Here is an 18,270-nt window from a genome sequence, read left to right as displayed (position 1 = left end):
TATAGCCCAACACAACAAATTTAAAGTGCAACCTGAATACTATGCCCTCTGAGCATCATGTAATGTTTTATTACCTGATTTCCAATTTGTATTCTGTAACAGTTTAGACAGCTTTCCAGTTTCTTACACGAGTTGTAGCCATTGTCAAAGCAAATCAAATATTATGAATATAATAGAGGGAAACATTCCACGTGGAAAAAATATATCTAAAAAGAAAGATGATGAGACTTACCAAACAAAAGCGCTGGCAGGTCGATAGATACACAAACAAACACACAAAATTCTAGCTTTCGCAACCAACAGTTGCCTCGTCAGGAAAGAGGGAAGGAGAGGGAAAGACAAAAGGATTTGGGTTTTAAGGGAGAGGGTAAGGAGTCATTCCAATCCCGGGAGCGGAAAGACTTACCTTAGGGGGAAAAAGGAACAGGTATACACACACACACACACACACACACACACACACACCCGTGTGTGTGTGTGTGTGTGTGTGTGTGTGTGTGTGTGTGTGTGTGTGTGTGTGTGCGCGCGCGAGTGTATAACTGTTCCTTTTTCCCCCTAAGGTAAGTCTTTCCGCTCCCGGGATTGGAATGACTCCTTACCCTCTCCCTTAAAACCTAAATCCTTTTGTCTTTCCCTCTCCTTCCCTCTTTCCTGACGAGGCAACCGTTGGTTGCGAAAGCTAGAATTTTGTGTGTATGTTTGTGTTTGTTTGTGTGTCTATCGACCTGCCAGCACTTTTGTTTGGTAAGTCTCATCATCTTTCTTTTTAGATATAACATAATAATGTAATATACCTAGCGGTATTACTACGAAGAACAATATCCAGTAGAGACGAACTCCGATGCAGCAGCACTGAGTCGAGCAGGTCGAGCCGCGAGCTGTATTACTGCGTGAGCTAAGACCGCAGAGACCAGAGTGACACCTGAGTTGCTTTGCTCAACGCTCTGACTAGAGTCGAGAACGGTGGGGTGAGCATTGAGCGGGCGAGTTCCGAGGGTGGGGGGAGCAGTGAACGGCCACCACTCACCCGCTCCGAGACAAATCGTCCGTTCCCTTGCGAGCAGGTTGTTGCAAGTAGTTCCTATGTTATCCGCTAGGTGGCTCTCTGTCCTGTTGCTCGCATCAACTGCCCAGAGGGCAGGACGTGCGACTGAAACGATCGCCGACAGAGTGCGATGCGAAGTTAAGCTGCGCCAGACACTGCACGCGGCAGACGACGCACAGAGACGGCACGGCATATGTGAAACACAAAATCCAATGGGGCACTGCACAATGCAGGCAGCCAAGGTAGAAGCACGGCAGAGGCCGGCGCTGGCTGTGTTGTGTGGCGTGCACTGTGCTGTGACCAGCAGAGGCACTGCTGATATGCTCCGTCTCTCTCTCTCTCTCTCTCTCTCTCTCTCTCTCTCTCTCTCTCTCTCTCTCTGCCGTGGGAAACGTTTGGAGCTACCGTTCTTTTTTTCTGAATCACTGATTGTTCACTCCTTTGAAAGATTCAACTCTATGAATCAGTTCAAGAGCGGATCCCCCATCTCTACTTATGACATTGGAGGGCCATTCTATGGTCTCTAATGACTGCTGAGGTTTCCGACAACCACCAAGCCACCGACTTATGCTAGGGGCAATCTGAAGAACAAGGCATTGAAGATTCAGCTGCAGCAACAATGGTGGTAGTGATGGTGTGGATCACCACATCGATGTTGCCGTACAACCTAGATTCAACAGTGGTAGCAGTGGTGAAAGCATACCCATCAGCCTTGGTAAGAGCCCATCTGTGCAAAGTATCCAGGTGAGTGACACAGGAGTAGTGACAGGGAGAGTTCTGAACTCTCCCGAGGAAAGATAGGAGAAGGCCAGAACTGCAAACCGAGAGATCAATGGCTGAGTGTGTGCCATGTGCCACACTGAAATGAGTGCGGGCACATGTATTGAGGAGGCAAAGGTCAAATGGAGTCAGTAGATGCTCAACATCATTACCGTGGCCAATAATCTCGGTTCCACCCCACAAAGGGTGATGGGCATTAAAATCACCCCAAAGTAGAAAAGTTGGGAGTAATTGGGAAATTAGTGCAGCCAATGCATGGTGCTGTATTTCACCATCTGGAGGGAGGCAGATGTCACAGATGGTAATTTCCTGCATTGTCCTCATTCCAACAGACACAGCTTCTAAAAGTGTTTGAAGGGGCACAGGTTTGCTACAGACAGAGGTAAGGATATAGATACAAACTCTACTTAACACCGTCACAGTCAGTACGGTTTTTGTAGTACCCCCAATAGCCAAGAAGGGCGCGGGTCCACATCGTGGGAAACCTGGTTTTCTGAAGTGCAATGCAAAAAACAGGTGTAACACTCAAAGAGTTGGGAGAAAAAACTGCAGCACATCTGGTGGAAGATGACACTTTCTGCTGTCTGGGACGGCATGAAGGGACCAAGGAGGCAGATTACACCTCAGGGTCACCTGCCACCAGCTGCAAGTGTTCGCATCCAGTACCACTGCATCCGAGGTGTCAGTAAGATCTAGGTCCTAAGGGGATGCCAGAGACCCCGCCTAACCCTCAGACGCAGAGCAATTAGGGAGCGATGGTGCGGGGGCCACCGGAGTCTCTCAATTCCTAACAGACTTCTCCTTTTTTTGTGTGCCGCCTCATCACTCTTTCGGGGCTTGCTGGGAGGGCTTCTCTGAAGTAGCTTCAGGGACAGAGGAAGACTGTGAAGCCCTTCGACCAGCAGCTAGTGGCTCCTTCAACCACTGGCTGGCGTCCACTTGTAAAATCTTTGGGAGCAACAGAAAATGTGACCCTAGCCACCAGGAGGGGGGATGAAGATGGGGAGCCCTGAGAGTCCACTGGAGAAATCTTACACAAGGGGTGTAATGGCATCAATGAGGACAACGTCGTCGTAGTGACAGAGTAAAACGATAACATTTGAATAGGGTTCAACTTTCAATATTTCAGTTTAGCCTTGCGGTAAGACAGCCTGTCCAGGTTCTTGTACTCCATAATTTTATACTCCTTATGGAGTACCGTGCTCTCTGGCGAGCAGGAGGAGTAGTGCTCTCCACAGTCGACACAGGTGGGAGGAGGGGCACATGGAGTATTCGGATGCAATGGACATCCCCAATCTCAACATGTGGTGCTGGAATTGCACTGAGAGGACATGTGCCCAAATTTCCAGCACTTAAAGCACCGCAGAGGTGGAGGGACGTATCATTTGACGCACATTGGCATACCATCAGCTTAAAGTTTTCAGGTAATGAATCATTCTCAAAGGTCAAGATGAAGGCACTGGTAGCAACCCTATTAGCTTTAAGCCCCCTACAGACAAGCCGGCCGGACGAAGTGAAAACCCCGCTGTTCTGCAACAGGAGGTTGAGGTGAAAAATAATTCCCTGGAGCATGTTAAGATTTTTACGGGGAGTAACCAAAAAAGGAATATTACCCAGCTTGTCACAGATGAGTAACACCCAGGACTGGGCTAGGGATGCCATCAGAATCAGGACTGAACCATTGTGCATTTTGGGCAGAGCTGTCACTTCCCCAAACTTATCTTTCAGGTGCCCAAAAAAAAAAAAAAAAAAGAAAAGAAAAAGGCTTTGTATTTAGAAAGGAGTTCCCATCGGTTCTGCTGCACACTAAATAATGAGGTGAATATGGCTCTCTTCTTTCCATAGCCCCTTGTTCCTCCCACGGTGTAGCTAGGGATGGGAGCAACTTGGGGTCATACATCACATCATCATTCCTTCCATTTCTTAGAGACTGCTGGGGCCATTCAGTCCCCAGCAAAAGATGACTGTCTGCTACATTCCATGTCATCCACCCTGATGCCACCCTCTTCAATCAGGGGCTCTCCCCCATGGGAAACACCCAACCACAGCAAAGGCCACCTGGCATGATGGCCATTGCCGGGAGTCACAATGCCCCAAGTTATCAGCATCTACCCCTTGGCATATGTGGGGAGGTTGCAGTTCAGGCATCAGTAGTGCAATCCCTGTGTAGTCAGGCAGCTACAGCCAAGAGGGTACACAATGACCCCTCGACAAGAGACTGGCTACCGTGCTCAATATTGGGTGCAGAGAAATCCAACATTGTCACGGGAGCAAAAGAGTACAACTGTGAACGGAAGAAGATGACGTACCCCAGAAGGTGTCCTCGCCCAAATAGCTGAACTGTGGGTGGAGTCGCAGAGCTGTAACAATAAGAGGACAGAAGATTTGAATGCATTATGGATATCAGGTGCACCACGTAAGGCACCCTTCTCCAAATGACCTGCACTTCTATATAGAGTTTTGAAAATGTGAGATCAAACCCTAAAAGGGGACCAGAACTTATTAGGCCGCAAAGTGGGAGAATTCTTTTATCGCCTCTTACAACAGGCAGGAATACCTTGGGTCTATTCTAATCCCCAAATCCAGAGGGGGTGCAGTAATTAGTCATTTAAATTTTGTACAATGTGAGCTGTGAATTGAAAAATAGCATGTCCTATGGAGAGACCCTCATGAAGTTTAAATTGGTGTTGACTAAGTGTATTGGTTAGAAGAATGGTTCTTGCACACAGATTTTTTTCTAGTGCCTATGACAAGGTATCAATGTTCTTTTTTGATGTTTGCTGCAGAAAACTCTCTACTTTATTGACAACTTCTTTATTCATTTCTATTATCGATCTACTCTACCATTATCTGATCCAGTAAAGAATAAGTCTATGATCCCCAGTGAAAATAATCTTTTGCTTCTGATTATTTCATTCACAGACTCCAACAATTCCATCTGCTTCCTTTCCCTTTGTACTTCTAGATTTTCCAATTTCCCATGTGGGCTTACGATTCAATGTTCCCACCCTAATAAGTATTTTCTTTTTGTCTGACAGCTCCTCCTAAGTAGTCTGAATTACACAGGAGGAAGGCATCATGTTACTTTTAGCTGAAACTGCACAGCCTTTTACATAACACTACAGCAGTAGTTGAGGGTGTCCTTGAGCAAACCTCAAGATAGCATCTCAATTGCCATACTAATCTCCTCAATTTCTGCCAACTATGGCTGCTATCTCCCTCCAGGTTGAAGCTGCTCTGTATACATACTGCAACAGAGATGGATGCTGCTTCTGCTCGGAGAACAATATTGTTTATCTCCTGGTCACGTTTGCCTCACAGAACATTGTAGTCTTCACTGCAATTCTGGCAAGAGACCCTTACCAAAGCACTACCAAATTGGCCAGTTGGGTCAAGGGTCTTTTTTTGTGCACATCTTTTGTTGCATTAACAAACTATAGTCAATGTCACAAACTACAAATTTGGGATGACTTAAGGAAGTCAGTTTTCTCAAAATGTCCACATTCTGACTGTCATGGTTTTACTGTTTAATGACAACCCAATTCTGCACATTGCTGCTGCAACTCAAAATAAAACTGTGTGAACTAGAAGAAATGTGCAGGTCATAAAAATCAAATGGCTCTAAGCACTATGGGACTTAACATCTGAGGCCATCAGTCCCCTAGACTTAGAAACTACTTAAACCTAACTAACCTAAGGACATCACACACATCTATACCCGAGGCAGGATTCGAATCTGTGACCGTAGCAGTCGCACGGTTCCGGACTGAAGCGCCTAGAACCGCTCGGCCACATTGGCAGGCTGCAGGTCATACATCAGTAATTTTGACTACTGACTTAAGGCTATATGGAATGTAGTGAAACAAGAGAATGGACAACTAGCCACAGAACAGCACAACATTACTACTGATCTGAATAGAAGGGCTATAAATGATGCATCACATGCAGCAAATATATTTAATAATCATTTCTTAAATACAGTAGAAAGTATGGTAACAAATAGTTCAACAGAAAAATAACAAAAGTATGTTGAAAAAGCAACTCTCATAAAATTCAATCATATGGATGATTGAATCTCCTTCAAAAATAAAAGCTCATCTGGTTTGGTGACTCCTTGGTTGATTTGGGGGAGGGGACCAAACAGTGAGGTCATCAGTCCCATCGGATTAGGGAAGGATTGGGACAGAAATGGTCCGTGAAAGGAACCATCCTGGCATTTTCCTGAACCGATATGGGGAAATCACAGAAAATCTAAATCAAGACTTAGGTTTGAACCGTCGTCCTCCCGAATATTAGTCCAGTGTGCTAACCACTGCGCCACCTCAATTGGTGTTCTGATGGTGTTTCCAACAGAGTACTACAGACCTTTTCTCACATAATAAGCCCTGTGTTATCTGAAATATGTAATGCATCACTAACTCAAGGTACTTTTCCAGAAAGGCTGAAATATGCTGTTGTCAAACCTCTGTTTAAGAAGGCAGATAGGAGAGACATCAATAACTACCGACCTGTTTCACTACCAACACCATTTCCCAAAATTTTTAAGGTGATGTATTCTAGAATAGTATCTCACCTGAGCAACAATAATATCCTCAGAAAATCATAGTTTGGGTTTCAGAAGAGTTGCTCTACTGAGAATCTTAGGTCCACTCTTTTTCCTCATATGTAAACAATCCTCCACCTAATATACAACAAGCAGACTTAAAGTTCTTTTTTGCTGATTACAATATTATTGTAATCAATGCAAGTATACACACACAAACAGAAGAAATGGTAAACAATGTTCTTAAAGTATCACTGACTGGTTTTCTGCGAATGGTCTTAATCTCAGCTTTAAAAAGACACAACATATTCAGTTCTCTGCATCTAGAACTGCTACATCCATGATAATTATGACACACGGTAAGGAAATAATAAATAGGTTGGAAACTTTAAAATTCTTAGGTGTCCATAATGATGAGAATTTAAACTGGAAAAAGCACATACTTCATACAGCTATGTGAAGATGGTATCTCTTCCCAAAAGAACAGATACCATTGATGACCATGCAGCTTCTCTAGAATGAAATGATAACTAAACCGAAACCCTTAGCTGTCGACAGGTGGTGTTGATATACATCAATGGGGACAGCTGAAAATGTGTGCCCCGACCAGGGCTCAAACCCGGGATCTCCCGCTTACATGACAGATGCTCTATCCATCTGAGCCACAGAGAGCACAGAGGATAGTGCGACTGCAAGGACTTATCCCTTGCACACTTCCCGTGAGACCCACAATCCCAACTGTCCACAACCTAAATTCGTAGCGTTCCTAATAGATATTTGCCCATTCATTTCAGCTGTCCCCATTGATGTATATCAACAACACCTGTCGGCAGCTAAGGGTTTCGATTTAATTATCATTTCATTCTAGAGAAGCTGCACGGTCATCAATGGTATCTGTTCTTTTGGGAACAGATACCATCTTCATATATAGTTAAAGGCTATCCAGCCATTGACCTCCTCCTGTGCGAATGGGCACGCTTTGCCCGATCTCTTACAGGACTCGTCAGCTTAGTCTGGCGCAAGTAATGAGTGAATGGGCAAGTATGTATTAGAAACATTACGAATGTAGGTTGTGGACAGTTAGGAATGTGGGTATCACAGAAAGCGTGCAAGGGATAAGTCCTTGCACTTGCACTATCCTCTGTGCTCTCAGTGGCTCAGATGCCTAGAGCATCTGCCATGTAAGCAGGAGATCCCGGATTCGAATCCCAGTCAGGGCACACATTTTCAGCTGTCCCCACTGATGTATATTGACAACATCTGTCGGCAGCCAAGGGTTTTGATTTAATTATCATTATACTTCACACAGCCACATTTGCACTTGGAGTCACTGCAAATCTTGGGGAGAGGCAAATCAGTAAGTTGACATATTTTCATTAAATAATGTTCTGGTGTAACTCATCTTTAAGAAAGAAAGTCTACATTGTTCAAAAATGTGCTGTACGAATAATATATGAAGCTCACCCACAATCATCTTGTAGACACCTGACAACTGCTTCACAGTATATTTATTAACCCATTAAGTTCATTGTAAACAATGCACTGCAGTTCAGAAGGAACAATTACACACATAATTACAATACCTGAAGGAAAAATGACATTCATTACTCTACATTAAGGTCACCTTAGCACAAAAAACGGTGCACAATCACAATGCTGCAACTAAAATTTTTGATAACTTACCTAGTGCTACAATATGTCTAACAAAAACAAGGACTTAAAAACACTCAGCATGTAGCCATAATTACACATTAATTTGTGATCTGAATGCAAAAAAACTCATTCCAGATCATTATGATTTATTCTGCAGATGATCCCTGGAATAAGAAACTAACTTAACTAGCAAAAAGCACTAGTCTTATTGGTTACCCTCAAGCCATTATTTGCATGACTCTCACAAAAGAGTAAGACAGACATTAGCTTACCAATTCAAAACCTAACATAACTTCCAAATATGAATGACAACAGATACTTATAATAATTTTTAAGAAGAGAGAAGATGATGAAAGATGTGACAAAGGATACATAGGAGACGAACGAATGTAATGTTAACAGAGATTCTGTACAAAATTAGTATCATATTTTTTTGAATATGCTAATTGAGTAAAGATTCTTCATAAAGGTTTTTGCGTCTAATGATAAACTGATATCTACATTCTAACAAAGTTATTTTACCTGTTCATGGAAAGATTTGGCATGTCTTAATATTGCAATGGCATCACCAATTAGATTAACTCCCAATTCCTTCAAAAGATCCCTATTTAACTCAAGAACCATATTTAAATGGATTCTGTTTTGACAGAAGCTAGATGCATATGAGGCTGATACATTTGGTGGAATGCCTGCATCCCGGAAGAAATTCATCCACTCATCTGCAACAGGTTCAAAGCAAGAACATTTATTTGATACATATTTTCCAGTGAACCAATACACTATAGACCAATACACTATACAATATGTTTGATACTCTCCAAAATATTTTTATTAAAAACAAATTCTCGCACCGATCACAACAGATGTCACACAAAACCACTGCCGGGAATTGATCAGAAGTTTTTTAAAACAAAATTGTAAGATATTAAGTTCCACTGATCATTCTCAGAAACACAATGGTGCTAACTGGCTAAAAATGTCTGTAATGAGGTTCTAATACTGTGTGCACAATATTCTAGCTATCTGTCTGTCTAATCTGCTATGGTTTCATAGAGAGAAAAAATTAAGGTTGTTATACAGTAACGTTAGGATTGTTTACATAGGTTTACAAAACCATCAGTGCAAAGTATATCACTATTCTATCAACCTTACTGTCTCCTTATTACACATGTTCACAGTTGACTTCATATTTAGATTTGATGCAGATTGACATTTTAAAAGAATACTACTAATGCAGAAAACAGCAATGAATGCTGGAAATATCTGAGCAAAACCAGCAATTGACCTTTGACTTACACATAAATGAACACATTGCACATATGCACAAACAGTATAAGGGTGTATATTCAAAGAACACCACCAGAATTAACTTACAATATTGGTATGAACACTGTAAAAGCACAAAAGGGGAATATGAAATTGTGCAGTAAAAGCAAGCAACAAATGAATAGTACAAAGCAGAAATCCAACAGAAAATTTGTAACAAACAAAAGTTATACGTTCATAATAAGTAAAACTAAGTCTCACACTCTACAACTCAAATCATAGCAAAAGAAAAAGTGACTTCTGGAGGAACAAACCAGTAATAACATAGAGTAGACATGTAATTATTCTACATGAGGTGGCATCACCTGACATCACTTTGGAAACCAAGTAGCTGTGGCAACATTACCACTGACTGCTGTAGCACTACTACCCCAATCAAGCAGGAGCACCCTTTGACAAGACCTCGCCTACAAGAACACTGCACATGCACCAGCCCAGGAGCTGTCTGAGCCAGTTGTAATTCTATTGGGATGCTGCAATGGAAGTGCACATTGGTTGGCCTATTGGTTTGGTTTTGCTGTAGGCTTCGTTCACAGGCAGCCCTTATGTCTACGGTTAGGCTATTACAACCACTGAGGCACAGTTCTTACACAGCACAGGTAGAGTACATGGAATCCGTTGCGGGGAAGATTTTGAGTGAACAACTGAAGGACTGCACTGAAAGTGAAAAATGAAGCAGCTAGAAAAGTGAACTTATCTATATATATGTACTTCGCCACTGTATGGTGCATGGTGGAGTGTGCCACTACTAGTCATTTCCTTTCCTGTTCCACTCACAAATATATTTACCCCATACAAGCCCAAATTTCTCTTATCTTCAAGGTCCTTATATAAAATGTATGATGGGATAGTACAATCATTGCGCAGTCAGTTTCAAATTTTTTTTTTGTATTCCCTCCAGGGATTCGCATTTCAATTCATGAAGCATCTCCATGATACTCACATGATCACTGAGCCTATCAGTAATGTGATCACTGAGCCTATACAGTAACAAATCTAATGGCTCATCTCTGAATTGTTTCAGTGTCTTCTTTTAATCCGACATGGTGGGGTTCCCAAACACTTAATCAATACCCAAGAATGGGTCACGCTAGAGTTCTGTATGTGGTCATCTCCTTTATAGAGAGATACACTTTCTTAAAACTCTGACAATAAGTTGACCATTTGCCTTCCCTACTACACCTTTACGTACTGATTCCATTCATATTGCTTTGCAACATTATGGCCAGATATTTAATTGAAGTGGCTGCGTCAGGCAGCACATTACCAATGCCATGTTTTTCCTACTCATATGCATTAACACACACTTTTCTGCATTTAGAACAAGTTGCCATTCAACCAACTAGAAATTTTGTCTAAGTAGCTTGTATTCACGAACAGTCACTCAACAATGACACCTTCCCATGCACCAAAGTGTCGTCAACAAACAGCTGTTAACTGCTGCTCACCTTTGCCATTAGACCCCACTCGTATAATGTGGCAAGGATTAGATGTCGCCAGGTAGTGTCATACGCTTTTCGTAAATAAAAAAAAACAAAAAAAACAGCAACCAGGTGTTGGCATCTGGAAAAGGCTGTTCGGATGGCAGACTTGAGGGACACAAGATTATCAGTGATAGAGCAACCCAGGTGGAAGCTGCCCTGACTTGGAGCCAGTAGGCCATGTGATTCCAGGACCCAACCGCTGATACACCATACGTCCCAGCAGCTTACAAAGAATGTTGGTGAGGCTGATGGGCCGGTAGCTATCCACATCAAGCGGGTTTTGACTGGGTTTGAGCACTGGAATGATGGTGCTCCCCCGACATTGCAATGGAAAGACACCATCGACCAGATCCTGTTGCAGATGACAAGGAGATGTCACTTGTAGTCACATGAGAGATGTTTAATCATCTGACTGTGGATCTGATATGGCCCAGGAGAAGTGTCGGAGCAATGTGCAAGGGCACTAAGGAGCTCCCACTCTATAAATGGGGCGTTATAGGATTCACTGTGGCATGTAGTGAATGAGAGGAAATTCCCTTCCAGCCACCGCTTGAGAGTGCGAAAGGCTGAGGGTAATTCTCCGATGCAGAGGCTCGAACATAGTGCTCAGCAAAGTGCTTGGCAATCGCAATTGCACACTATTTATGTTAACACCAAGAACACCCGTTGGGGTCTGGTGACCGAAAACACGTTTGATCCTTGCCCAGACTTGGGAAGGTGCCATATGGCACCCAATGGTCAAGATGTATCTCTCCCAACACTAGTGCTTCTGTTGTCTGATTAGATGGCAAACGCAGGCACGGAGCTGTTTAAAGGTTATGTGGTGCTCCAGGGAAAGGCGCCGCTTTTGCCGCTGTAGAGCTCGCCAACGCTCCTTAATTGCTTCAGCGACTTCCAGCGACCATAAAGTGACTACCTTTTGCCGGGGGAACCTTGAATAGCAAGGGATTGCATTTTTTGCTGCAGAAAGGATTGTTGTAGTAACTTGCTCAAAAATCACATTGATGTTCCCGTGTGGGGGAGATTCAACGGCAACAGCAGAGGTGAAAGTTTCCCAGTACGCCTTGTTTAAGGCCCATCTGGGCAGGCGTCCGTGGGCCTGACGCCGGGGCAGCGACAGGAAGATGGGGAAGTGGTCACTGCCACACAGGTTGTCATGTGCTCTCCAGTGGATAGATGGGAGAAGTCCTGGACTGCAAATTGATAAAACAATGGCCGAGTGACTAGCATGAGGCACACAAATGTTTGGCGGCCCCAGTATTTAAGAGGCAGAGGTCAAACTGAGACAGTAAAGTTTAGACATCTCTGCCTCGGCCAATAAGCACAGTGCCACCCCAAAAGGGGTTATGGGCGTTAAAATCTCCCAAAAGTGGGAAAGGTTTAGGGAGTTGATCAATTAGTGCAGCTAATACATTCAGGGATACTGCACCATCTGTAGGAAGATATACACTGCAGACTGTTATTTCCTGTGTCGTCCTTATTCTGCCACCCACAGCTTCAAGAGGGGTTTGAAGGGGCACATGTTCACTACAGACCAACATAAACGCAAACTCCACCTGACACTTGATTGTAGTCGCTACAATTCCTGTAATACCCCTTATAGCTGCGAAGGGCAGGGTTCTACATAGCTGGGAACCAGGTTTCTTGGAGAGCAATGCAGATAGCAGGTGTAAAGCTTAACAGTTGCCGCAGCTCAGGCAGTGAAAAAAACCAGCGCAATTCCACTGGAGGATGATGTCATCGTGAGACTGGGAAAGCATGGAACATTCAATGAAGCAGTTTACACCTCAGGGTCACCTGCTGCCAATGACTTATTGCCTGATCAGTCTATATACATTGTGTCTGAGGGTCCGGCGAGAAATAGGTCCTCAGCGAATGCCAGAATCGGCACCTCATCTGCAGACGCAGAGCTTGTAGGTAGCGGTGGTATGAATGCCACCACAATTCCCTTGGTCTTTGGGATCTTCTTTTTGGACTTCTCTTGCTGATCCTTAGGTTTCCCTTGGCTGGGAGGACATCACTGATTCAGTCTCCAGGACTGAGGATTAGTGTGAAGCCCTATGACCAGCTGCTTCTGGGCTCTTCAGTCACCGGCAGGTGTCATCTTTCCCACTAGCAGAAACCTGGGAAGGGAGTGACCCAAGAGACCCCTTTCAACCTATCGAGAGGAGCCAAAGAAGTGGGGACTGATATTCCTGATGGTTGGGAGGTGGGGGTTGCTCCCAAAGTAGGTGGTGCAGGAGCAACAGGAAGGGAAGTGCCCCCCACCCTCAACGGGGCAGGTGTAGGCTTCCGGCTCTGAGAGGTGACTGGGGTTGGCGGAGCTGATGGGCCTAGAACTGTTGTAGTGGCGGCGTAAGATGATTTCATATGTAAAGGGTGTAGGCGTTCAAATTTCCTCTTAGCCTCAGTGTAGATCGGGGTCCCGTACTCCATGATTTTCCTTTCTTTCTGGAGAATCCTGCAGTCAAGCGAGCAAGGCGATTGGTGCTCTCCACAGTTGACACAGATGGGAGGAGAGGCACATGGAGTATTGGGATGTGATGGTCGTCCGCAATCTCAACATGTGACACTGGAAGTACAGAGGGAAGACATATGACCAAACTTCCAGCACTTAAGGCACTGCATCGGGGAGGAGGGGGGGGGGGGGGGGGGAGGGGGGGAATGTATGGCTTGACGTCACAGCAGTAGACCATCACCTTGACCTTCTCGGGTATTGTGTCACCCTCGTAGGCCAAGATGAAGGCAATGGTGACAACCTGATTATCCCTCAAATGCGGGTGGATGCACCAGACGAAATGGACACCTCGCTGCTCTAAATTGGCGCGCAGCTCATCGTCAGACTGCAAGAGAAGGTCCCTGTGAAATATGATACCCAGGACCATATTTAACCTCTTATGGGGTGTGATAGGAACAGACACATCCCCCAGCTTGTCACAGGCTAGTAACTGGGCAGAGGATGCTGTTTTGATCAAGACCGCCGACCCTGAGTGCATTTTGAACAAGCTCTCCACCTCCCCAAACTTGTCCTCTATATGCTCCACAAAAAACTGAGGTTTCATTGACAAGAAAGATTCCATACCAACTCTTGTACATAAGGGGTGAATAAGCTTCACTGCCACTTTAACCCCATGGTGTGGCCGGAAGGGGGGGGGGGGGGGCGTCGTCATATTTCTTACCACTCAAGTTAGACCTTGACCACTTAGTGACTGCTGGTGTTTGACCACCAGCAAGAGATGACGTGCTATGCTTCATGGCATGCCATCCACCCTGATGCCACCCACTCCAACCAGGGGCCCTCCCACGGGCACCACCCAGCTGCAGCAAAAGCCACCTGGCAGGATGGCCATTGCCAGGAGTCAAAATGGCCCAGGGTGACGGGCATCTACTCTTCAGCATACGTGGGGAGTTAACATTACAGGCATCAGCAGAGTGATCCCTGTGTGGTCAAGCGGGTACAACCAACAGGCAACATGGCCCACCACAATGGCCTGGCTATTATGATGGATATCAGGCACAAATGGACTAAGAAGCCATTACAGTCGACAGTGCACAAAGCGACACTGCACAGAGCATGAAGGAAAATGCACCCAGGAGGGTGACCTCACCCAACACTGGAGAATGAGTGGAAGTGCAGATCCACGCTGACAAAGTCTGCGACAGGTCTCAGCACGTGATGGACATTATGCACCATATAAGGTGCTTTTCCCGAATTGACTCGCTCTTCGGGAAAATTTTGAACAAATGGAGGTCAAACCCTACAGCGGATCATCATATAAAGGCCCAAACATGTGAGGCTCCTTTTAGTCGTCTCTTAAGACAGGCCTATTATAATCACCGGACACACAGGGGGGAGGTAAAATGAAAAACCAGATCAGCTCAATGGCATTGTCTGCTAGCACCAGAGGCAGCTTTTCAGCAAGTTTAAGGTCTTGCCGCAGGGTGGCCAAATTGGGGCAGTCCAGTAGCATGTGAACCACTGTCAGATGGGCACCACACCAACAACAGGGTGGATCCTCACATCATAGGATATGGCCATGGGTCAGTCAAGTGTGGCCAATGTGAAGTCGACAGAACAGTACACCCCCACGACAAGCAGTTTGTTCAGAGAAACCAGGACAAACCAATCTGTGTTCCAAGCCTCCAACAATTGATGGCATAGTCAACTGAAGTCCCCATTCCAGTACCTCCACCTTCAAAGTCGGAATCTTGGTAGCCAACTTGGCCGACACATCGGCATGTTCATTCCCTGGGATCCCAATGTGACCTGGTGCCTTGACACAGATAGCCAACAATCCAGCTTGATGGGGTAAGAAAGGAGATCCTGGACAGCCATAACCAATGTTTGTTGAAGGTAGCACTGGTCGATAGCCTGATGCAGTTCTGGTGCACTGTTGTGGGAGCTCGATCTCTCTGTCAGGAAAGAAGACACGGTAGTTCTGATGCACAGAGGAGCAGTGAATGTGTATAGCATAGTTGAGCAGCAGTTGGCATCCAAACTGTAGTGGAAGTACCCCAGCCTCTGCAAGTAGTCTGTACACAGCATTGGTCCAAAAAGCAACTGTCATCACCTGGACCCAACGGTGGTGTATCAGGTCGAGCATCCATAATGCTGAAGGTGATGCCAAGCTGCATGTCACACTCCCATGATTAATATGGCACAGGATCAGAGCTTTGTAGAGCCACAAGAGTGTAGAGCAGTCTGCACCCCAGTTGGTATTACTGAGGCAGCATAGTGTATTATGACGTGACCAGAACATTTGTTTAAGTTGGCGAAGATGGGGAAACCACGTTAACTGGGCATCGAAGACCAGTGCCAGAAAATTATAAGACTCCATCACAATGAATAACTGATCATTGATGTAGAGTTCTAGTTGTGGATGGCACTGTTCCTCACGGAAAGATTGGATAAGAGGTGGCAGGCATCCACATAGTCCCCATTTGTGAAGTTGGTGAAGTATGTTGTACCTCCAAATCATGTCGTAAGAGGGCAAAAGACATACTAACCAAATGATTTAGGCATAAGAGAGATTCCTGTATCACATTAACCTGTATTACATTATCAAGGGCAGAGAGGTAGTGCTTGAGACAGCACTGGGAGCAGCAAAGGTGAGGCAGCTGTTGACCATACACTCAACCCATAAAAGTCTTGGGGCACTGTCTTCCAAGCCAGATCTGACTGAAGTAAGACAGAAGCTTGCCTTTGGCTCCAGGGCACAGGTGACAGAGCCCAGTATAATGAATCTAACTCAGTCATGGAGCAGTGTATCTGACAGTGGACAGAGCTGTTTCCAATTTCCACATGGAGAATGAAAGATTATAGACTTCTTCTCTACACAAGAAGTGGAGCCTCAGAATCTCTGCAAAACAGCTGAGGTCATAAGTGCCCTCACAGTAAAAAATCATGTCTCTAGACACATACACCAAGACTCCATTTTTCAACAAGGCCATAGGAGGAGGTGTACTGCCTTTACTTGAAACCCACCTTTTTGAGACCTGAACTTACACAGTGTAAGTTGACCAATTAATGGAAGCCGCAAATTCCTTCCGGAGTTCCTCTTCTGTTCTTTTATCACTTGCCTCACTTGTGCTCTTGCAGGAAGGAAGAAATTTTTCTGTAGGTAGATGGTGTTCGAAAGCTGCATTGCCTGGCTCCAATGGACGAGTGACACTTGTCATTCCACCAAGGCACAAGCATCTTCTGAGGCGATGACTGGACTGGGGAATAGAATCTGCAACTGCTTGTTGGACCACACATGTGACATGGCAAACCATCTCTTGGGCACAATCCTTTTGTTCAAAGGTGGCCTGCTGATGGTATCGCAACCAATTTGCCCTTTGAACCATCCATCTTCGTAGCTCCTATTGACCATCGTCCATGCCCGCATACAAATCCATACTGGAAATTTGTCACTAAAATGCATATCTGTGGCTACTTCGACTGAACTGAGTCAGCAATAACTGGGAAGCAAAAACGAACATCAATGACTGAAGATGACCCTGTAGCAGTAGAAAAGTGTGTCATCTGACCAGAGTTCAAAAGGCAGATAGTCTCTGTATGGATGCAGCACTCCATAATTCAAAACCTGGAGCAAATGGTACCTGTGCCCCAAAGCACATTGTTTGCACTGAAATCACTCATAAGAAAGAATGGGCGGGAGAGTGCCTGAAGGAGTTCTGTTAATACATTTGCATCCAATGGAGCTCGAAGTGGAAAATATAAAGAAAACACTAACTAGTGTGAGAATTCCAAATGTAACTGCTTGTACAGTTGTGGCATGAGGGACGGGAAAGGATTGGCATCTGTCATCAATAAAAACAACCACTCAACCCTAAGCCCAGCCTCCAGTACCATCGTTCTTCCTGTAGGGGTGGTAGCCCCTTAATAGAGGTGTGTCGGTGAATTTAAAATGAGTTTCTTGTAAGTAGGTGCAGAACAGTCTCTCCTCAGCCTGGAGCTGTAATTCTTCCAAATGTGATGGTATCCATTTAAGATACACTGAAACAGGGAAGTCCCTGTTGGAGCCATTGATTAGTGATGGTTGTCTTTGTCCTATTCCCTCCATTGTGGTGACTTACCCGAGAAAACAGGGGGAACGTGAGATGGATCCCAGTTTTCTGGTTTCTCCATAAGGATACCTGTCATTAACCATAACATCAGCAATGGAAAGCGATGTTGCTAACTGACGTGCTAACTGATCCAAAGATTTTTCTGCCACTTTCTTTGAATTTGAACAACTTTTGATTTGATGTTTTTCCTTACTTATGGGGGTAATCATTTGCATGAGCAGAGGGAATGGCTTTATGGGCTTCTGGTGGTGATATGAGGCTGAGGCTCCAGTTCCATCATTTATAAATTCTGAATGATTTCGGGTTCAAGTGTAGCTTTTCCCCCAGTGAGTATACTGACAAGTGTATATACTTGTATTTGAATCTGTGGTGGAGGCATCACACTTGGCGACTGGCTTCTCAAGAGACAATGCAAAGGAAGTAAGAAACATTGGAGGCCGCATAGCTTTGAAAGCTTTTATGGTTTCATCATAGGGTGTGCACCTAGTGACTCAATTCCTTTGTTCTCCTTTTCTCTTTATATACACCACACTTCCTGTTCTTCACTGCGTGAACCCCGGGACAGCTTATACATTTCAGAGGAAGTGTATAAGAGTAGCCTGATTCAAGAATTGATTCTCTACACTTTCTACTCATAGCCCTCTCGTTACATGTCTTAGCGGTAAGAACAAATCTTTGACATTTGGAGCATCGCAATGGGTTGGGAACAAATTGCCAAACCTTAAGGTGGATACAACATACGTGAATACGTTCAGGTGAAAATTACAATAAATGTTACAGTTTTTTCCAGTGTGCCACTAATTCTCCTGACATAGATCTGCATGCTCTTGATAACCTTATTTTTCTACTTTTTACATAACTCTTTAGGT

The 18,270-nt window shown here is 44.6% G+C and overlaps 1 protein-coding gene across 1 annotated transcript in view; it reads right to left on the bottom strand.

Moving 5' to 3' along the window:
• Positions 1–18,270, bottom strand: part of LOC126169628 (uncharacterized) — a 194,401-nt gene that overhangs the window by 160,474 nt on the left and 15,657 nt on the right. The window contains exon 2 of the mRNA XM_049920657.1: positions 8,544–8,740. Coding sequence (XP_049776614.1) covers positions 8,544–8,740 — 197 coding nt within the window. The remainder of the gene's footprint in view (positions 1–8,543; positions 8,741–18,270) is intronic.

Source organism: Schistocerca cancellata, chromosome 1, assembly GCF_023864275.1.
Source record: "Schistocerca cancellata isolate TAMUIC-IGC-003103 chromosome 1, iqSchCanc2.1, whole genome shotgun sequence".
In the NCBI taxonomy this organism is placed as follows: domain Eukaryota; kingdom Metazoa; phylum Arthropoda; class Insecta; order Orthoptera; family Acrididae; genus Schistocerca; species Schistocerca cancellata.
Note: the sequence above shows the minus strand (reverse complement) of the source record. Positions and strands in the feature narration are given on the sequence as shown.